Below are 16,453 nucleotides of genomic sequence, written 5' to 3'. Positions count from 1 at the left end.
TGACAGAGCAAGACTCTGTCTCAAAAAAAAAAAAAAAAAAAAAAAAAAGAATCTATATGCAACTCTATATGCAACAGAATGCATTTTCTGAATAGAAATCTGATTACATGGTTCCACAAAAAAGTGTTAATGCTATTTCTGGGTGTAAAAAGTCACTGAAGAAGACACAATTTGGATTATGGAACATCAGAGTATCCTACGATGTTTTGACAGATGATGGGAACAGGACAGAACAAATGAAAATGGGACTCCCCTAAATGTTTTTCATGGTGTCTAAGCAGGACAATTATAACAAATATCTACAATACTAGATACTATTTTGTGACTGAAGGAAGGTTTCAGGTAAGTAATTGTCTGAAAGCAAAGTGGAACTAGCCTTCAAGTCATATCTTTTTTTCTGCCCTGGGGCTCTTACGGTAAACAAACATTCGCCATCAATTCCAGAAGTTTCTACCAACACCTTTTTACAGCTTATCTAGAGAAGATACCATGTAGTGAGCCTGCCTTGAGACAGCAAGATCATGACTCACTTTTCAGTGAAGTCTGAAGCATCTGAATACTGTAATCTCAGCAAACTGAGACATAATGGTCAAGAGGCAGAAATATAAGAAGGTGAAAATTCTACATAAGGGGCCCCTATCAAAAGATGCTAGTGAGAAGAAGTACCCCTAAGGCAAACAAGCTAAGAGCAGGAACTACTTTTTGGATAAAAAATATATTTGTACGGATTTATATATCTTGAGGGAATACAAACTGGCAATTACAAAGGAGTCCTTGTTGACTAAAATTATTCAACTATAACTGCATGCCTAGACAGTGCCTACAGATGCAGGAGAGAACAAAATAAAGTCCAGGTCCTCATGGATCCTATGTTGTAGTAGGAACTATAGATAATAAAAAATAGACATGTAACATAAATGACCACAGAGATGAGTGCTATGAAGAAAAGAGAGTGACGGAGGCTGCTGCTGTGATACGGTAACTAGGGAGGACCTCCTGGAGAAGGTAAAACATGCACAGAGATTTGAATAAATCAAGGAAGCAAATATTAAGAATATGTGAACAAAGAGTCTACAGGGCAAAGAAACGGGAAGTGCTAAAGTAAGTGTGTTAGATAAAGGGAAGGAGGCCAATGAAGTGGAGACTAGAATAAGTGAGGGGAAGATAAGAGATGGGGTCAGAGAAGTAGCAAGAAATTAGATTATATTTGGTTTTATAGAATTACTTTTAAAAAATTCCTTAATATGCCTTAAGTGTGAAGGGAAACCACTGGAATGTTTTAAACAGTGAAGTGATAGGATCTGCTATGTCCTGAATTATTTTTGGCATAAAATCCTTTGAAGCTTAAAGATAGATTTTCAGGGATCCCCACTGGATACAAAGTGGGAAGAAAAGGCTAGGCACAGTGGCTCATGCCTGTACTCCCAGCACTGTGGGAGGCTAAGGCAGGAGGATTACTTGAGCCCAGGAGGTTGAGGCTATAAGGCTGCAGTGAGCTAAGGTTGTGTTACTGTGCTCCAGCATGGATGACAGCCAAGAAGACCCTGTCTCTTAGAAAAAAAAAAGGGGGAAAGAAAGGCCCCAGGGACTGATAGAGAGATGAGAAACAAGTGCCACCTAGTGGGCAAAAGCTGAAAAGGGCGATAATGCAACTGGATCAAATCCCTCTTTATGATGCCTACCAAAGGAACAAACATTTACCACCTATTCCAGCTAAAAAGGAGCAAACAAGCAGTTTTGGACTATTCTTGACACGTACAGTTGACTTGTAGAACACCAAGACATTTCAAAAGAAGAGGATGCATCAAACAATACCGTTAGGAAAGTGAGAAGAAAACCCATAGAATGGGAGAAAATATTTGCAAATCACGTATCTGACAAGGGACATGTTAAAACTCAATAATAAAGAGACAACCCAATTTAAAAAAGGGAAGAGGACTTTTGTTTTTTCTTTTTATTTTTGAGATGGAGCTTTGCTCTTGTCGCCCATGCTGGAGTGCAATGGCGCAATCTCGGCTCACTGCAACCTCCACCTTCAGGTTCAAGCGATTCTCCTGTCTTAGCCTCCTGCGTAGTGGGAATTACAGATGCCCGCCACCATGCCCAGCTAATTTTTGTATTTTAGTAGAGACAGGGTTTCGCCATGTTGGCCAGGCTAGCCTCGAACTCCTGACCTCAGGTGATCCGCCCACCTCGGCCTCCAAAAATTTGAGCCACCACGCCCGGCCCAGGAAGAGGATTTCAACAAACATTTCCCCAAAGATATACAAATGTCCAACAAGCACATGAAAAGATTATCAGAGAATGTAAGTCAAACCATAATGAAATACCATTTCACACCCACTAGAATGGCTAAAATTTAAAAAGTCAGTAACAAGGATGTGGAAAAATTGGAACCGTCTTACATTGATGGTAGGGATGTGAAATGGTGTAGCCAATGTGGAAAACGGTCTGGCAATTCCTCAAAATGTTAAACATAGAGTTACCATATGACCCAGAAATTACACTCCAAGGTATATGCTGAAAAGAAAACAGGTGTCTACACAAAAACTTGTAGATGAATGTTCATATCAACATTATTCATAATAGCCAAAAGTGGAAATACACTCAAATGTCCATTCACTAATAAGTAGATAAGCAAAATATGGTATATATTAATACAATAGAATATTATTCAGCCACAAAAAGGTGTCAGTCCTGGCCGGGTGCGGTGGCTCATGCCTGTAATCCCAGCACTTTGGGATGCCGAGGCAGGAGGATCACAAAGTCATGAGATCGAGACCACCCTGGCCAACATAGTGAAACCCTATCTCTACTAAAAATAGAAAAATTAGCTAGGCGTGACTACAGGTGCGTGCCTATAGTCCCAGCTACTCGGGAGGCTAAGGCAGCAGAATCACTTGAACTCGAGAGGCGGAGGTTGCAGTGAGCCGAGACTGCACTACTGCACTCCAGCCTGGTGACAGAGCGAGACTCCGTCTCAAAAAAAAAAAAAAAAGACTATTGATACATGCTACAATATGGCTGAACCTTGAAAACATGTTAAGTGAAAGACTTCAAGCCAGTCACAAAAGACCACGTATTTTCACAAAAGACCACTTTATATGAAATGTCCAGAACAGTAAGCAGTGTAGTGGTTGCCTAGGGCTGGGGGGTAGCTGGGAGAGGGGGAGTGACTGGTAGTGGGCACAGGATTTCTTTTGGGATGATAAAAATGCTCTAAAATTGATTGTAGAATAGTTGTAGAACTCTGCAATATAATAAAACCACTGAATTATTTTAAATGGGTGAATTTTATGGTATGTAAAGTATATGTCAATAAAGCTATTTAAAAAGGAGAGAAACTGCTGGGTGCGGTGGCTCATGCCTGTAATCCCAGCACTGGGAGGCCAAGATGGGCAGATCGCCTGAGGTCAGGAGTTCGAGATCAGCCCAGCCAACATGGTAAGACCCTGTCTCTACTAAAAATAAAAAAATTAGCTGGGTGTGGTGGCGGGCACCTGTAATCCCAGTTACTCGGGAGCCTGAGAGAGGAGAATCGCTTGAACTTGGGAGACGGAGGTTGCAGTGAGCCAAGATTGCTCCACTGTACTCCAGTACAGTTTCGCCTGGGCGATAGAGCGAAACTTAGTCTCAAAAAAAAAAAAAAAGGAAACTAATCGTCAGATATCTTTAACATTAGAAAGAAAAATGTACAATGCTCAGAATTTTTTTTTAAGTCAAATATACAGAGATAGAAAATAAAACAGTAGTTACCTGGGACGGGGGAGGGGAGGAGGAAATGGGGAGATGTAAGTAAAAGGATATAAAGTAGCAGACACGTAGGGTGAACAAGTCTATTGAGCTAATGTACAAGTGAGGACTATACTTAATAAAATTCTGTTAGAGATTTTAAGTAGATTTTAACTACTTTTTTTTTTTTTACAAAAAAGTATGCGAAATGATAGATATGTTAATTTGCTACACTATAGTAACCATTTTACTATATGTATCCGATAGCATCATGTTGTAAACATCAAATATACACAATAAAATGTGCTTAAAACTGCCACTACTGGCTGGGTGTGGTGGCTTATGTCTGTAATCCCAACACTTTGGGAGGCTGAGGTGGGCAGATCACCTGAGGTGAGGCATTCAAGACCAGCTTGGCCAATATGGTAGAACCCCGTCTCTACTGAAAATACAAAAAAAAATTAGCCAGGTGTGGTGTGTGCCTGTAATCCTAGCTACTTGGGAGGGTGAGGCAGGAGAATCACTTGAACCCAGAGGTGGAGGTTGCAGTGAGACAAGATCATGCCACTGCACTCCAGCCTGGGCAACAAGAGGGAAAACTCTATGTCTCAAAAAAAAAAAAAAAAAAAAAAAAGATTTCTTAAAATGTCCTCGGCTGGAGTTCAAGACCAGCCTGAGCAACCTAGCAAGACCCTGTCTCTACAAAAAATTTAAAAATTTAGCCAGTTGTAGTGGCATACACCTGTAGTCCCAGCTACTCAGGAGGCTGAGTTGGGAGGAGAGCTTGAGACTAGGAGGTCAAGGTTGCAGTGAGCCATGATTGTGCCAGTGTACTCAGCCTGGGAGACAGAGTGAGACCATGTCTCAAAAAAAAAAGAAAAAGAAAGAAAACGGCTATTTCCTATGCTATACTTTTTTCTGTCTTTGTTCCTTTTGTTCCTGCTCCGTAAAGAGCAGCTGATATGTAAATTGCAAAGCCCACCCCAGGAATAAAGAAAGAAAATCTTACATCATTTCGGTCTTTAGTCAGTCTCTCCTCTAGTTCCTGGGCTAATTGCAACAGCCACCATTGTACCTAAAAAAGTATTGAGACTTTAATCTTTCATTTAAACACTCGAAGTCTGTTAAGAACTAGATGGTGTTATTTGTTCTTTTTTTTCTCCCAAACAGAACTGTGCACCAAAGACTCCCCATAATCAAAGGATCACCGGATCATAGAAATGTTCCCAGTCCTTCTGTCCTGCCCTAGCTCAAGCCTTTCATTTTCTTTTCCTGCTTGTTTGCCATCAGGTGACTTTCAAGCATGTTCCAGCTCTGAGAAAAAGATAAGACCCAAACTTGAAGCATAATATCCTAGGCTTTCCAAGTCTCCATCTACTAAACAAATGAGAAATTCCATTTTATTTCAATGGAAGAAAGAGAAAAAAGTAATAATCATAAACTAGTCAATTTTCAACCCAAGGAGAGAACATCTGTTTTCTTCATACTTTATAAAGGTCTCCTCTAAACCTATTAAACCTTCCACAGCTACGAAAACCTACCCACTGACCCTTTTAAAAGAGGTAATGTTCTGTCAAGAATGGCTGCTTACCTGTTCCCGAGTAGCAAGAGCTGTTTTTCCTGGGAAGTTCTTACTACAGCCAATGGTTTTGGGTAGTTGCCTGGGTTTAACTGGATCATGTTCAATCCCTCGGCACATGGCATATAGCCAAGACCTAATAAGACCAGCAAAAAACGTTAAGGTGAAATTAAATGATTATTCTTGTTAAAACAAAACCAAATAACTATATTATATTGCCCTTTTATCTTTTTCATAAAAAAGGAAAACCTTGTCCAAAATTTAGTGTACTGGAACTCTGACAAAACCCCTGCCTTTCTCAGTGAATTCCAGTGCAATATATGGACAATGAGAACACTGGTTCTGTTTTCTAAAGCCAAGTCAGCATTTGTACTTTTGGAAAAATGCCAAGCAAGCCACTAATTCATATCCCAAAGTGTGTGTGTGCTTGCTAGGGCATTAAACACAAGGATTTTAAGAGAATATAGCATCTCAGCATGCATGAATGATGTAATTAGTATATACTCAGGCATCAAAGTAACAAATCTTATCTATCAACCACCTAGGTACATGGAAAAAACTAGATTGATGGGCCACAGTGACCCAAGATTTTAAAGCAAGAAGAACCAGTAAAATTATCTCAAGAAACAAATGTTGACCTAAAGATAGGTCTAGATTTTACTAGATGATTTTGTCTATATTTGAATGTAGCATGTCCATAAAAGTTATGATAAAAAAAAAATGAATCACTTACCCATTCTTCTCCCCAAAATGACTCTGGAGCTGGGATTCAGTGAACTGGGTCAGTTCACCCATGTATTCTATCCCTAGGATCTCAATGACAGAGGCCCCTAGCTTTCCTCCAAGACTACGGCTGATAACAAAGGAGACAAAGAATTGATAGGTCACATCATAAATATCTAATTAGCAGCAAACATAAAGATATTCTACTTTGTAAGTAGCTCTCCAAAAGGTTCAGGACAAATGAGAGCGTATATTCTGAGAATTCAGTTACTCTGGGAATTAGAATTTGAGAAGATTAACAATAACATAACCAAAAAGTTAAAGTCCTTGATTAACTATCAAGTAAAGTGCATATAAAACTTTCAATTGTACAACACCTGCTGTCCTGTTTGGGGATTAAAATCCCAAACACAAAATAAATCCCTTCCATGGCTAAAACTTTACTTAAGAATATATAATCTGGCCGGGCACAATGGCTCACACCTATAATCCCAGCACTTTGGGAGGCCAAAGCGGGAAGATTGCTTGAGTCCAGGAGTTTGAGACCAGCCTGGGCAACAAAGTAAGACCCCAACTCTACAAAAAAAATTAAGGCCGGGTGCAGTGGCTCACTCCTGTAGTCCCAGCACTTGGGAGGCCGAAGCGAGTGGATCACCTGAGCCCAGGAGTTTGAGAACAGTCTGAACAACACGGCGAAACTCTGTCTCTACAAAAAAATACAAAAAAATTAGTCAGGTGTGCTAGTATGCAGCTGTAGTCCCAGTTACTTGGGAGGCTGAGGTGGGAGGATCACTTGAGCCCAGGAGGCAGAGGTTACAGTGAGCCGAGATTGTGCCACTGTACTCCAGCAAATTAAGTGGGCATGGTGGCATGTGCCTGTGGTCCCAGCTACTTGGGAGGCTGAGGCAGGAGGATTGCTGGAGCCCAGGAGGTTAAGGCTGCAGTGAGCTCTTAACTGTGCCACTGCACTCCAGCCTGGGAGACAGAGCAAGACTCTGTCTCAAAAAAAAAAAAAAAAAAAAAGGAATACACAACCTAAATATAAACAGTCAGCTGGGCACAGTGGTTCATGCCTGTAATCCCAGCACTTTGGGAGGCCAAGGCAGGCGGATCATTGGAGGCCAGGAGTTGGAGACCAGCCTGGCCAAAATAGTGAAACCTCGTCTCTCCTAAAAATACAAAAATTAGTCGGGCGTGGTGGCATGCAGCTGTGGTCCCAGCTACTCGGGAGGCTGAGGCAGGAGAATCGCTTGAACCCAGGAGGTGGAGGCTACAGTGAGCCAAGATCGTGCCACTGCACTCCAGCCTGGGCAACAGAGCGAGGCTCGTCTCAAAGAAAAAAGTCAAAATTCTTTAGCCCAGCCTTTGAGGCTCCCTGTAATCTGTCTTTAAACCATCTTTTCAGTCTATTTCCATTATCTTCCTCAATATGGTGCAGCTAAACTACTTTAGGTCCCAGTTCACTGAAAATATCTCATACTTTCCCCTCTTTCTGCTAAAAAGTTCTCCAAATCAGTACTGCTTTGCTGTTTTTGTCTGACTCTCCAAATTGTGCCAAATCTCAAAACAAAATCCCATGCCTTTTTATAAATCCATCTCCAAATACTCCCTTCTTTTGTGAAGTTTGTTCTACTGCACAATTCATTTATCAATTATGCAGTCTTATGACAGCACTTTTACTATTGCTTTTTACTTTGTCCTTTCTACAATATTGTAAGTCCTTGTCAAGGCCACACAACTGGTAGGCACAACCTGTTCATTTGACTTGGCTTCTTCTCTAATGCCTACTTTGAGAGCTGAAATTCAGCAGCCCTGAACACCTTGATTTGCTATTAGAGGAAAGAAAAGAAGTAAAATTCCTCTTTGTTACTTAACAACAGACTTAAATAAAAAAGTCTAGAGGGAAGTTAAACATATAGCTAAAACTTGGTTTATTATTTTTATTTTTTTATATTTTTTTAAGAGGGAATCTTGCTCTTGTCACCCAGGCTGGAGTGCAAGGGCGCCATTTTGGCTCACTGCAACCTCCGCCTCCTGGGTTCAAGTGATTCTCCTGCCTCAGCCTCCCGAGTAGCTAGGATTACAGGCACCCGCCACCATGCTCAGCTAATTTTTGTATTTTTAGCAGAGACAGAGTTTCACCATGTTGGCCAGGCTGGTCTCGAACTCTTGACTTCAGGTGATCCACCCGCCTCGGCCTCCCAAAGTGCTGGGATTACAGGCGTGAGCCACCGCACCCGGCCTATTTATTTATTCTTTATAGAGATGGGGTCTCACAATGTTGCTTAGACTGGTTTTGACCTCCTGGGCTCAAGCAATCCACCCGCCCTGGCCTACCAAAAGTGCTGGGACTATAGGTGTGAGCCACCACACCTGGCTCATTTTTTTTAAATTCAGGATTAAGTATCTGCCACAGATAACCCAGAATTGAAGGTTCAATAAAAGTCTCAGCATGGCTGGACGCAGTGGCTCACGCCTGTAATCCCAACACTTTGGGAGGCTGAGGAGGGCAAATCACCTGAGGTCAAGTTTGAGATCTGCCTGGCCAACATGGTGAAACCCTGTCTCTACTAAAATTACAAAAATTAGCCAGGCATGGTGGTGGGCGCCTGTAATTCCAGCTACTCAGGAGCCTGAGACAGGAGAATTGCTTGAACCCGAAAGGTGGAGGTTGCAGGGAGCTGACACCGTGCCATTGCACTCTAGCTTGGGCAACAAGAGTGAAACTCTGTCTCAAAAAATAAATAAATAAATAAAAATAAAAGTCTCAGCGTGTGTTTCAAAATGTTCTGTGTTGTTTTCCTTTTAACTGCCTGGTACCTATTTCCCCTGGCTCCAGTCCTTAATTAGTAACACAAGAAACTACAACCAGAGAGTTTCTACACATGGATAGAAGTGAAATTTAACGTGCTGCCTGAATACTTACATTTTGCGAATGGGCATTTCGCTGAAGAGCTGTGGGACTGACCCATGTGAAACCAGGGTTTGGCGGTTGGGCTTGTTTAGTCCACAGGCCAGTTTTGCCAGGACCTGGAAGCATGCAAAGTATAAAAACCTCGTTACTGTCAACCCACCAAAGTTGATGAATATAAACATACACATACACATACACACACACACACACACACACACACACACACACACACAGACACACACACACACACAGAGCTTAATATCTGTAACCAATGGTTTCTACATTAAAAAAATAATAATAAAACCAGAAACTCAAGACATCTCTAAAACTTGGTATCCCACAACATCCCCAGTGGGAAACATGACGCAATATCATTATCCTCACTGTTCTTCCCACATCTCTCCCATTCTCAGTTTTCCTCATTTTTTCCTTCCCATCTATTCCTACTTCAAGAGGTTTGAAAAGTAGAAACTGCAGAGAAACTCAAGCAAGATGCATTTCTCAGTGTGTCTATATAAAAATGCTGAAACATACTTGTTTTACCCTATCCCATTTACATTTCTTGATTAATAGCTGGTCCGTTTTGAGTCCCCAATTTAACACAAATTATCATAATTTAGTATCTGTTATAGAGATTGGGCTCAAAACCATCCTCCAATAACAAACACCTTCTTATAAATAACACTTTTTTTTTTTTTTTTTTTTTTTTGAGACGGAGTCTCGCTCTGTCGCCCAGGCTGGAGTGCAGTGGTGCAATCTCCGCTCACTGCAAGCTCTGCCTCCCGGGTTCACACCATTCTCCTGCCTCAGCCTCTCCGAGTAGCTGGGACTACAGGCGCCCGCCACCACGCCCGGCTAATTTTTTGTATTTTTAGTAGAGACGGGGTTTCACCATGGTCTCGATCTCCTGACCTCGTGATCCGCCCGCCTTGGCCTCCCAAAGTGCTGGGATTACAAGCGTGAGCCACCGCGCCCAGCCTATAAATAACACTTAAAAAATGAAAAAGCTTAAATCCTTGAGAACTCTTTTTTGTTTTTTTTTTTTTTTTTTTTGAGACAGAGTCTTGCTCTGTCACCAGGCTGGAGGGCAGTGGCGTGATCTTGGCTCACTGCAACCTCCCCCGCACCAGGTTCACACGATTCTCCTGCCTCAGCCTTCCAAGTAGCTGGGACTACAGGTGTGTGCCACCATGTCCAGCTAATTTTTGTATTTTTGGTAGATACAGGGTTTCACCATGTTGGCCAGGATGGCCTCGAGATCTCTCAGCCGGCCTCAGCCTCCCAAGAGAACTCTTTTTTTTTTTTTTTTTTTTTTTGAGACAGAGTTTCACTCTTGGTGCCCAGCCTGGAGTACAATGGCACAATCTCAGCTCACTGCAACCTCCACCTCCTGGGTTCAAGTAATTCTCCTGCCTTAGCCTCCCGAGTAGCTGGGATTACAGGCATGAGCCACCATGCCCAGCTAATTTTGTATTTTTAGTAGAGATGGAGTTTCTCCATGTTGGTCAGGCTGGTCTCGAACTCCCAACCTCAGGTGTTCCACCAGCCTCGGGATCCCAAAGTGCTGGGATTACAGGCGTGAGCCACCGTGCTCAGCCAAGAGAAATCTTTTCTAAGAGTAAAAGCACTTCAATGGCATCATTTTGCAAATTATAAAAATATAATTTTTAATTTTTTAATATAATTTTAAAATTATATTTTTATAATTATGTTTTAAAATATAAAATTATTAAATTCATTAGAAAGATTCATTAAGAACTTCTACTAGGCAATATTTAGTCTGGTTTAAATTACATTGAAGTTATTGTTTCCTTTCCCTTCATCCAACCAGAAAAAAAAAAACACCAAAAGAATTCAGATGAGCCGGGCGCGGTGGCTCACACCTGTAATCCCAGCACTTTGGGAGGCAGAGGCAGGCGGATCATGAGGTCAGGAGATCGAGACCATCCTGGCTAACACAGTGAAACCCCGTCTCTACTAAAAATACAAAAAATTAGCCAGGCGAGGTGGCGGGCGCCTGTAGTCCCAGCTACTTGGGAGGCTGAGGCAGGAGAATGGCGTGAACCCCGGGTGGGTGGAGCCTGCAGTGAGCCGAGATCACGCCACTGCACTCCAGCCTGGGCGACAGCGAGACTCTGTCTCAAAAAAAAAAAAAAAAAAAAAGAATTCAGATGGGTAGTTTGGCAACTTTCCTTGTATTGAAGGGAGGAGAAGGTATCAACCAGGGATAATCAGCCACTGCCCAATTACTGAGCTTTGGTTAGAAGGGGATGAAAGTCCTGGGCTCTTGCTACCCTTTATTCATAATTAATCAGAAAACCAGTTATTCTGCTCCTGGATTGTTGAGAATTGTCTGTGTATCCTAAATTAAAATAGTGGTCTAAATTAATAAAATTGTATTATGTCTTTTATTGTTCTCATAAGAAAACAGGGAATAGGCAAAAGCATAAAATACCCAGGCAATTCCACATAACAAGATAATACAAAAATATTCAGCAAGTGGCCAGGCACGGTGGCTCACGCCTGTAATCCCAGCACTTTGGGAGGCTGAGGTGGGTGAATCACTTGAGGTCAGGAGTTCCAGACCAGCCTGGCCAATATGGTGAAACCCTGTCTCCAGTAAAAATACAAAAATTAGCCGGGCTTGGTGGTCTGCACTGTAATCCCAGCTACTCGGGAGGCTGAGGCAGGAGAATCACCTGAACCCAGGAGGCGGAGGCTGCAGTGAGCTGAGATCAGGCCACTGAACTCCAGCCTGGGCAACACGGCGAGACTCCATCTCAAAAAAAAAAAAAAAAAAAAAAAAAAAAAAAAAAAATTCGGCAAGTGAAAATAAAAGAAATACATTAATGTATATAAGTTCAAAGACTAGCCTCCTTTTTTCCACAAACGGTTCAGTCATTAAGGAAATACTGTCATCTCTCAATATCTGCAGGGGATTGGTTCTAAGACCCCCAGTGGATACCAAAACCCCAAGTCCCGTATATAAAATGCTCAAGTCCCATATTATAAAATGGTGTAGTATTTGCATATAACCTTTGTATATCCTTCTGTATACTTTAAATCATCTCTTAATTTCTTATAACACCTGTAACGTACAATGTAAATGCTATATAAATTGTTCTTATAGTGTATTGGTTTTTTTTTTTTTTTTGAGATGGAGTCTTTGCTCTGTCACCCAGGCTGGAGTGCAGTGGGACAATCTTGGCTCACTGGAACCTCCACCTCCCAGGTTAAAGCAATTCTCCTGCCTCAGCCTCCCAAGTAGCTGGGACTACAGGTGCACGGCACTACGTCCGGCTAATTTTATTTTTTTTGTATTTTTAGTAGAGATGGTGTTTTACCATATTGGTCAGGCTGGTCTCGAACTCCTAACCTCAGGTGATCCACCTGCCTCGGCCTCCCAAAGTGCTGGGACTACAGGCGTGAGCCCCCATGCCCGGCCTTCAGCTTGCTTCTTAGGAAAGTACATATTTAATGTCCATTTCCATGTTAAAGAATTACTTATGCTTTGATTTGGGCCTCAACATGAATTTTAAACAGAAATCCATTCAAAGTATATGTGTAACAACTTTTTTTTTTTTTTTTTTTTTTTTTGGAGACAGTCTCACTGTTGCCCAAGCTGAAGTACAGTAGTATGATTTCGGCTCACTGCAGCTTCAACCTCCTGGACTCAGCTGATCCTCCCACCTCAGCCTCCTGAGTAGCTGGGACTGTAGGTGTACACCACTACGCCTGGCTAATTTTTTGTAGAAACTGGGTTTCAACATGTTCCCCAGGCTGCTCTTCAATTCCTGGGCTCACGCGATCCACCCACGTAGGCGTGCGCAACTGCACCCAGCCTATGCGTCATTTCAATGTCCCGCTGTCCCTACTGTATTTGACTAAGGATATCAATGTTTCTCTTTGAAATCTACTATTAGTCTTCACCTTATTGTGTGAAATTCCAGCTGAACACTGAAAACCAGTCTCCCTCTCTATGGCTGCTCTCATTTCCTCCACAATCACTGCTCCCACGGTGAGCTGCAGGTCTGGAGAGGTGAGGTTATCAATCTGAAGAGAATCAAGCCATTGAAATAAGCCTTGTTTTCGCATCCCCTCTGAAATGAAGAAGTCACATTTAGACATTTAAAAAATTATTTATTTAATTGTGCTATCTAATGTAGAAATGCTTAGATTACAGGTATTTAGACATATAAGTTTTCACAAAAAAATGGCAGCCAGTTTAGAAGACTAATTATAAGAGAGATCAATTTCTCCTTCAGCGTGTTCCCACAGCTTAGCTTCAGCATAGGCTGAATTTTACAGTGCTAATGTAAAACAAATATTGTGTATTAATATCGTCTTTCAGGAGCAATGATTTTAAAACACATTTTTGGCCAGGCACGGTGGCTCACGCCTGTAATCCCAGCACTTTGGGAGACCAAGGTGGGTGGATCACCTGAGGTCAGGAGTTCAAGACCAGCCTGGCCAACATGGCAAAACCCCGTCTCTACTAAAAATACAAAATTAGCTGGGGGTGGTGGTGCAGGCCTGCAACCACAGCTACTCGGGAGGCTGAGGCAGGAGATTCGCTTGAACCCAGGAGGCAGAGGTTGCAGTGAGCCGAGATTGCGCCACTGCACTCCAGCCTGGGCAACAGAGCAAGACTTCATCTCAAAAAATAAAAATAAAAATAAATAAATAATATAAATGTAATGTAAACACATTTACCTCCCCAGTTCTCTTGAATTTTCTTTCTCCTACTATATTTAACCACTTGAACATCTTTTCCAAGAATATTTTTTTCAGTTAGAATATATTCAGAATTAACTCAAGCTTCAATATAAGCTTTAACATTTACATGTTTTTAGAGGTGGATTCCAGCTGAGTAACAAAATCCACTCCGAGGCACTAGATTTATTCCCTTGATAAGCTGTTTTAAGTTAGATGTTGCTTGGGACTTAGGACCTTGAAAATATCTTACTCTGTGTACATACAAATCTTTATCTCTATCCCCAAATGTACACTCTAATCCCTTAGCTCTACCTCCCTACAGAAGAACTTTTCCTGACTCCCTACAGAAGAACTTTTCTTGAATTTTTAATTATAGTTTCCAACTAAACATAACTAAAATCAAACTTTGTCTTCCTTCTCAAATGTTCTGTCCCAACCAACTCCCTATTTCTATTAAGGGCTTAAAATCCACATTAATATTGGCTTATTTTCTCTCTTTCATTCCTCATTATGCAGCCATTTAGTCAACAAAGCCTATTTTAAAATATTTCACATATCCATTGCAACCCACCACCCTATTTTATTCAGGTTTTCTTTATTCTTTTTTTTTTTTTTTTTGAGACGAAGTCTCACTCTGTCACTCAGGCTGGAGTGCAGTGGCACGATCTCGCCTCACTGCAAGCTCTGCCTGCCGGGTTCACACCATTCTCCTGCCTCAGTCTCTCAAGTAGCTGGGACTACAGGCGCCTGCCACCGCGCCCGGCTAATTTTTTGTATTTTTAGTAGAGATGGGGTTTCACCATGTCAGCCAGAATGGTCTCGATGTCCTGACCTTGTGTTCTGCCCGCCTTGGCCTCCCAAAGTGCTGGGATTACAGGCCTGAGCCACTGCTCCCGGCAAGCTCTTATTCTTTAACTCTGTTCTTCTTTCCTTTGCTTAAACACATCTATACTTTAGGGCTTATGGCAAGTTTATCTATCATGAAGTCCTCTCCTTCAACTATTCTAGCTAGCTTTCTAGTACCATGTTAAAGTCCTTTACCTTTTATCTATAATAGGAAGTAGACATAATTGTTTTATTTTTTGAGACAGAGCCACACTCTGTCATCCAGGCTGGAGTGCAGTGGCATGATCTTGGCTCACTAATATATACTAGTACATATTTTAAATGTAAATATTTTAATGTAAATATTTTAAATGTAAATATTTTAAATAAACTAGTATAAAGTTTTTAAATGATGGATGTTTTAATAGTATTCATTGTTCTTAATATGTGCAAGCCTTGGTGTTTCAGGAAAATAGGTAATTAAAAAAAAAAGAAAAATACATGCAAGCCATTGTGCTGAGGAACTTTATTTTATTTATTTATTTATTTATTTTTGAGACAGAGTCTTGCTCTGTTGCCCAGGCTGGAGTGCAGTGGAGCGATCTCGGCTCACCACAAACTTTGCTTCCTGGGTCCACGCCATTCTCCTGCCTCAGCCTCCCGAGTAGCTGGGACTACAGGCACCTGCCACCACGCCCGGCTAGCATTTTTTTCTTTTTTTAAAATTATCTGTTTTCCTGAAACACCAAGGCTTGCACATAATAAGAACAATAAATACTATTAAAACATCCATCATTTAAAACAATTTATACTAGTATATTTAGCTTTGGGAAACAAAAATATGAATAATTTACTGAATTGTATGACTTTCTGGAACTTTTTAAACAGTTAGAGCTAAATTTTCTCTGCTTTAGATTTTTTTCATCATTGCTTTCCCGGATTGGGTAATGTTGCAATCCTGTGGCAATGTAGCTTTTTAAATTTAATCCTTTATCTGTATTAACTGAACAGGACCACAGAAGATAAGCAGAATTCCCTTATTTCCCTACAATGCTTTTTACCTTTTGTCTAATTGATAAGAAAAATCTATAAAATTTTTGTTTTTCTTTAATACCATGAAATGGACTACAGGAAATACTTCAGGTAGTCTGGTGTTAAATGCCCATGAAAGCTGAGAAAAAACTTTTTTTTTTTTTTTTGAGACGAGTCTCACTCTGTTGCTAGGCTGGAGTGCAGTGGTGCAATCTCAGCTCACTGCAACCTCTGCCTCCCGGGTTCAAGTAATTCTCCTGCCTTACCCTCCCGAGAAGCTAGGATTATAGGCGTGTGCCACCACACCCAGGTAATTTTTGTATTTTTAGTAGAGACAGGGTCTCACCATGTTGGCCAGGATGGCCTCAATCTCCTGATTTGCCCACCCTGGCCTCTCAAAGTGCTGGGATTACAGGCGTGAGCCACCGTGCCCAGCCAAGAGTTTTTCTTGTTGAATTATCTTGGCACCTTTGTGGAAATGAATTGCCACCACACACACCCCGGCCTGAAAAGTGGGGATCTACTTGTATACTTTCTATTCTATACCATTGATCTATGTATTTTCTCACACCAATACCAAACCTCCCTAGTTACAAATTTATAGTTAAATCTTGAAATCAGGTAGTATGTCTTCCAACTTAGTTCTTTTTCAAAGTTGTTTGGCTATTCCACATTCTTTCCATTTCCATACAAATTTTAGAATCAGTTTGTCAATTTCTGCGGAATTTTGGAAGGGACTGCAATGAATCTATACATCAATTTGGGGAGAATCGAGCAGTAGTAAGATTTAGTCTTTTGATACATGAGGATAGTATAGTCTTTCCATTGAATTTTATAATCTTTAATAATAATTATATGATCATTATAAGATAAAGCAAGACACAGTGGCACATGCCGATAGTTCCAGCTACTTGAAAGGCTCAAGTGGGAGG

The 16,453-nt window shown here is 41.2% G+C and overlaps 1 protein-coding gene across 3 annotated transcripts in view; it reads right to left on the bottom strand.

The window, feature by feature from the left end:
* POLH (DNA polymerase eta) overlaps positions 1 to 16,453 on the bottom strand; it is a 43,701-nt gene that overhangs the window by 10,673 nt on the left and 16,575 nt on the right. For all 3 annotated transcript variants that reach the window (XM_030796092.1, XM_030796095.1, XM_030796093.1), the window contains 5 exons: positions 12,879 to 13,048; positions 8,961 to 9,064; positions 6,045 to 6,164; positions 5,324 to 5,447; positions 4,742 to 4,807 (listed from right to left, as the gene is read on the bottom strand). In XM_030796092.1, the coding sequence (XP_030651952.1) occupies positions 4,742 to 4,807; positions 5,324 to 5,447; positions 6,045 to 6,164; positions 8,961 to 9,064; positions 12,879 to 13,048 (584 nt within the window). The remainder of the gene's footprint in view (positions 1 to 4,741; positions 4,808 to 5,323; positions 5,448 to 6,044; positions 6,165 to 8,960; positions 9,065 to 12,878; positions 13,049 to 16,453) is intronic.

The sequence above is a fragment of the Nomascus leucogenys genome, chromosome 17, assembly GCF_006542625.1.
Source record: "Nomascus leucogenys isolate Asia chromosome 17, Asia_NLE_v1, whole genome shotgun sequence".
NCBI lineage: Eukaryota > Metazoa > Chordata > Mammalia > Primates > Hylobatidae > Nomascus > Nomascus leucogenys.
The sequence above is the reverse complement of the archived record's forward strand: the minus strand, read 5'-3'. Positions and strand labels throughout refer to the sequence as shown.